Consider the following 6,444-nt stretch of genomic DNA (forward strand, 5'->3'; position numbering starts at 1 on the left):
ATAAAACTAGATTAAATTGTTTATTTAATTTTGTATTTATTTAAAAACATATTCAGGATAAAAGACATATATTACGGAACAACTATTTTACATATGAATCTGCTTTACATCTATAACATCTATACAAAGCTAAAACTACATAACACTTAATAAATTTTAAAATAAAATAATAAATAAAACAGTTAAAAACAAGTGTATATTTAACTTAAGTATAATTTTTTTGACATGACATTGGATTTAAAGTAAAAACCCCTATTAAGGGGACACTTATAATTCACCAAGTGGTTATTTTAATTTCTATTACGGGGAAACAATTATTTTCCCATCACAAAACAACACAAACAAGACCAAAATAAGTTATATTCATTTGGTTGGATCTTCATAATTATTTAGGATACTAATTTCTCTGGCATTGTCTAATGAATTACAGTTTTCATTGGTAATATGCTTACATGTTACTCCACTTTGTTTGTTTGTTTATTATATTTTTCACACACATTTACTCATATAATACAGTTGTACATTCTAATAGATTAATATAAATTAGATTAAAAGAAACATGTGTGTGGATGGAGATCAAATGAATTAAAGAACTTTAAGTCTGACCCCTATTTTTACACACCAATATTGTCAACTTTATTTCCCCCTTAATTTGTACTGTCAATTCAAGGGACTTTAACTCAATAACCTACAACCTGTTTTTTTCCTAATATTACTACATTTCCGTCGATGTGCCTTAAAACGATTGCTGTGGAATGCGACCAATCAGTGTAGGATCCAGATTGTAAAATGATGTGCTAAACGTAACATACAATATGTTCGTAACCTTCTAGATCATTCCTTGGATTAAAGTTTCTATTAAAAGCATACTATTCCTGATTGTTCTTATATTAATTATAGATAGTTTCTTAAATCTAAACACATTCTAGAATGTTCATGTAGATGTTACTGTACATGTTAGGGAATGGTAATTTATTACATCCACTGCCTTTCCCATTTCACTCATGATAATCTTGTAGCTAAGGAGGGTGAGTGGAATGATTGGTTAGGCTTGATACCAAGGTCCATACGATGCAAGCGATGACGATGGCAAACATAATGCATCTTCAATACCGATACGGCGTTAATCTGCCAAAAGGCGCGCAGCATTTTTGATTATGCATTATTAACAGGTAGTGGACAGGTTATAATACCTAACTTGTGAATGTCGTTTAAACAATAGCATTCGTTCGATGTATATAATGACATTAAACATTTATGAAAAACTAATCTTCAAGACCCCTATCAAGGACAGTGCGCGTCTTATTGTTAAAGCATTCAACAGGTTATGGACATAGCATTTGTTCGATAATTCTTTAGAAAAAAAAACAAAAATCATTATAAATGACAAGGCGCGTCAATGTTTAAGCATTCAGTTTAAAACCAAGACAGAACAGCGTCGTCTTATAGAATTATGCATTAACAACCAGGTAGTAGATATAGAAGCTTTACTTCGACGCCAAATGACAGCGTGCGTCAATGTTTAAGCATTCAGTTTACAATCAAGAGAGAATTGCATCGTCTTATAATTATGCGATAACAACTTCAACCGAGAGAGCTATTTTGCAATCACAATGCATGTTCAAGACACCGGTCATACAATATGCAAGACAAATATTTAAAACACTCTTTTCATTGGACCACAACATGTATACATTATCCTTTCTGTTAAATTGTCCATTGCAACCGCATATTGATATCTTTATCGTGGCTGACAAAGTTTTAATTCTTTTTTTTTCTTTTCTTTTATTCTAATTAGTCCCGATTTAATATTGTATCGCACATTTGTGTTTTTCCCGTGAAAATACACTGATTGTGTTTTATATCCATTGAATAACTATCCTTATTGCAAACACTTTCAAGTGGTCAATTCTACAATATATTTTAAATATTTACAAATAATGTGATTATTAGGCATATATTTAAAATAATTAATTAAAAATTAGGCCTAATTGTCTCTTAATTGTAATTGTTTTTACTCGAATTTGAAAGTTATTTATTTAAAACGTTTAAATTGTAAAACACAAGCACGCACTCAGACTGGTCTTTAAATATAATTAAATTAATTAATTACAGTAACTATATTTACTTTTATTTCCTCAACCTCCGCATCCTTCTAAACTTACAAAATCCATTTTTTAGACCTATTGAAGAGTTTCTTTATTTTTATTACGCTTGATTAATCATTTTCCTCGTGTTTCAGTTGAAGGACTTAACTTCGAAGCTGGTAGTTTTCTTCCTTAAAGGTTTTATCACATTGCCTCGTTATATTTACTCCCAAATGTAAATCTCTGTTGATCAACTCTTTAAAACTTTTCTTCATTTTCTGTTGTAGCATTTCAGTTCATTATGTTTTATATTACTTGGTCTTGAATATTTCACGATTTTCTGAATAATAACAAATACATTTTTTTAATTAATATACAAATTCTATTGCTCATAAGGTTGATGGCAAATAGTTTGATTTCGCGAGGCACGTCACTGCACAATGTATGATGGGAAGAGTTTTCGAGCAATAGCGCCAACGTATAATACAAACTTTATAATACTTGTGATGGCGCCATTGCTTCCAATTCTATCCCATCAGGCATCACTAATGCTATTTGCGATATAATATTAGACCATTGTTCTATTACCTTTCTTGAAGTAAAACACTGATAATCTGCCCATCATCACGTGTAGCATTGTTCAGCCATCTCACAATGCAATCCAGTGATTTTGTGTCATACTTTTTCCTATCAATAATTAGATTCACTGATGTGCAGTAGAAGTTTGGTATGTTGTGTTTACTAAGAAAATCTATCAGCAACTTAACTAAATCCTTGAACCTATCTGCCAATTTGTCTGGCTTCCACGATAAGTCACGATTGGACAAATGTAGCATGCATGTTTTCAGGTGATAAGACGACAGTGATCCCAGCTGGGAGGATCCTCTTTTTCTCTGAATTGTCTTCAGAATTTTTAAACAGTCTCTACGGCAATCATTCATTTTGTCCATAGTTTTTATTCTATCTTTTTCTTTCTCTGAGAAGCTCTCCCTCCATAGTTGATCGTATTCCTTGTTATCGCGGAAATGTCTGGGACTTTTTGCAACAAACTGTCTGCCGTTTAGTGTTAAGCCTGGAACGATATCAATAGACAACACTTTGTCGTCATACTCAACATTTAGTTTTATAGCTGGACCAGAACCTGCCAGGTTTATTATCATTCCAAGGTCTTTCATACTATTCACAGCTTTCTGCACAGTCGACTGCATGCTCTGACGCACTTTAGCCGGTATCAATCTTTCTTGCTCTATCAGTCCTAGATTATCAAAAGTTTGGTATTTTTCATTTGAATTTTCTGACTTTTCTGACTTCTTTGACTTCTGTGACTTCTCAATCCAAAAGTAACTGTCTAAATCATTTTCTGTTGGTCTGGTAATTTTCCAATCGGTAGATTTTAGGTTAAGGGGAATCAAAAGGTCAAATTCATCAGCTGCTATGACCTTTAGACCTTCGTAAGAACTACCTTGATGGTAGATCTGCTTGAAGTTAAATGGTGAGGAGTGTTCGAATTTATGAAAGTATTCTCGAATCTTTTGAACGGCCTTTTTAGCCTGTGTTTGTTCAAGTTTAGTGAAAGTGACATCAGTTTTAAGATAACTTCTTAGCTCCTTCAACAGGTTAGATTCAGGCATTTTCTAAAAGAGGTAAATAGTATGGTAAATACTATGATTGATTTGCATCTAGAAATTCAATTTTCTAACATAAAACACATAATTTTTCAACATAAAATGATAATTTAGAAGGACACCTTATCAGAATTATGATTTAAAGAGTAAGTATGTTCTAATCAATGAACTACGGAATACGGAAGTGCGGGATAGGATAACCATAAATAAAATAAATTAAATAGCCTAAAATACCTAATATTTTCGGAATATGGCTTGAAGTTTTTATAATGCAGAAAATTTAGAACCAGAATATACAGAAAAAGAGTTAGTTTTGCGTCGTGCTGATGAGGAAAAAAGACGAAATTCTTCTCTTTGTTGTCCTTGTTGTCGCTGCGGTACGTACCGCTGCTACACTACTACTACTACTACAACTACTACTAGGCCTGGAACTCGTGTTGAACCATGGAGTAAAGTTACTCCATGGTTGAACGAAAATAAAGTATGGCACTGCATCGTCAACCAACAGCCTCCGTTTGAAAGGTTTGCCAGTTAATTCCCCTACCAAATCCCGTTTGAATTATTTTAGCAATAAAAGTAACAATAGATTAACAATAGATGAGAGATTTACGAATTGGCTTGCAGAAGAAAAGATCGATCATGCATGCATGACCGCATGTCGCGTTATTAGCCAATCATATTATTAGCGGATTCGCTTAGCCAATAGAAGCGCCGAATGCAACCGCGAATCTTAACATTTTCGTCGGCCGTATTTGACGTCACAAATAAGCTGCTGCCATGAGCACAAGATAGCGATTTTCAAAAGTCTGGAAAACAACTTTAAAATCCTGTTTACTCGAAAACTACAAATCCGATTTAAACATAAATAGTTCTGAATATTAAGTTGGTAGGGTTACTTTTATAATAGTTAAGTAAAATATTAGAGTGTCCCCTTCATTTAATGTCGGTGATTCTAACATGATAAATGAAGTTTTGACGTACTCTGTTAAAACTGTTTGAGATTAGAGGTATGCTTCTTGTCTTGAGAGCTTGAGGTTGGATGAAATGTGACCTTCACTTGACCAGATGCATGATATGTAGGTTGTAGGTTGTATATAGACGAATAATTAGAAGGTCCAAGAGTATACTTCTTGCGTTGACTGTAATATAAATATATTTATACATAATAAGACAGAGTCAACAATATAAAGGAGTATATAGGCCTGTATTTCCAGTCGAGGTATCCGAGTGTCAGTGCTGCACATCATTTCTAACGTGGTGCCTTTATCATGTAAGGTTAGGTAAATGTTAGATTATCATACATATACACGGGGGTGAAATGTGAAGCACATGATATCATGTATTAACAAATATTCCTGTAATACTTCTGTAGAAATCTAGACACTTCGTCGTCTGACTGCATGTAGAATTCATCTTTCTATCCTCGGCAAGTCAAATTTCAAACGTGCTTAGGCCTTTGGTTTATATATTTAATATTAGTGGGCCTACTGTCTGTTTTTTTTATATAATTATTTTTTTACATTATTGAACGGTTAACCGTGCCGATTTATAAATAATAAATTAAACACACGGCTGACACAATAATGACATTGTCTCCCGGTAGCCACATTTGAAATGAATCAGTTGGTAGTTAGTGTCACCTATAAAAACCCAACTGTTTACAACAGGCCTACTTTAATAATATCACATGCTTACTGTAGGCTATTCCAACTCCATGTTACCTACGCGAGTTCAAACTATATCACTATTATATTCTATTATGATGGGTGTACTAAATTGCTTTAAATTATAATTATACTTACACAACAATAGCGTCAGTAACTTGAATTAGGATTACTGTGAACAAATACAGACGATCATATTATTCTGTACGTATAGCGGAAGCGGAAAAATTACAAATGGAAAACGGAAATTCCCAGTCTTGCTTGGTTTGTCGCCCTCATGAGTGTTCTTGATTATACATTACTAACGTGGATATGGTCCACCGATTTTACTGAATTGTCACATACTGTATGATTTATAATGGTAAAACAGTAAAACTGAATTGCAACAGATTTTTACATGATAAACAACAATTAAAAAACACTAAAACACAATAGAATAAATGATAAAAAGGGAATCCATGTCTTCGTATAAACTATTTCTAATGCCTTTAATAGTCACTTGATTTTGTGTAGGATGATTGTATTATAACTCAATTAATTATAAATACCATGCTACCACCAAGTAGGCCTATAAGGTGCGACGTTTTTTTACAAATAAGTTTAGTAAAGACTAACACTGGAATATTTATTTTTCTTTTATAAGAAAGTCTTTGTAAGATAGAACTATTTTATTAAATCAAATTATTGTTTTTAATGACTGCAAATTTACTGCATTCATTTTTTTACATGTATTACAAATATACAAAATACGCATGAGTAACAGTAATAAACGATTTATTTAAATGTTTCTTTTTTTTCAACAGAAAAATAACGCATTTACAATACAACTGTTTATCTTGAGTATTTTATAACAACAAATTTAATTTAAAAATCTTTATAATATACAGCACTACTTAACTATAACAATACAGTACACAACGTGTTTCAACCTTGTTTTTATGAAATTGTATGCCAGCGATAGATCCAAGATTGAGTAGGCCTACGTTACTAAACAGGCCTATACAGATTTAACATAAATATTTATCAAAAGTGTTTCCGCTTGCTCCCATTTTTACCTTCTTTCCCTTT

At 32.5% G+C, this 6,444-nt stretch overlaps 1 protein-coding gene across 2 annotated transcripts; it reads right to left on the reverse strand.

The window, feature by feature from the left end:
• Positions 1-228: 228 nt before the first annotated feature.
• Positions 229-5,584, reverse strand: LOC140048455 (cyclic GMP-AMP synthase-like). Of its 2 annotated transcripts, XM_072093214.1 has the most exons (4): positions 5,515-5,584; positions 4,694-4,851; positions 2,676-3,721; positions 229-2,427 (listed from the first exon to the last, which is right to left on the reverse strand). In XM_072093214.1, the coding sequence occupies exons 3-4, from the start codon at positions 3,716-3,718 to the stop codon at positions 2,418-2,420; spliced, it is 1,053 nt and encodes a 350-aa protein (XP_071949315.1). In that variant the 5' UTR covers positions 3,719-3,721; positions 4,694-4,851; positions 5,515-5,584; the 3' UTR covers positions 229-2,417. The 2 variants fall into 2 exon arrangements, with proteins under 2 accessions (XP_071949315.1, XP_071949316.1); XM_072093215.1 differs by lacking the exon at positions 5,515-5,584 and having other exon boundaries at positions 4,694-5,120.
• Between the last annotated feature and the right edge of the window lie 860 nt (positions 5,585-6,444).

This window comes from Antedon mediterranea, chromosome 1, assembly GCF_964355755.1.
Source record: "Antedon mediterranea chromosome 1, ecAntMedi1.1, whole genome shotgun sequence".
In the NCBI taxonomy this organism is placed as follows: Eukaryota; Metazoa; Echinodermata; class Crinoidea; order Comatulida; family Antedonidae; genus Antedon; species Antedon mediterranea.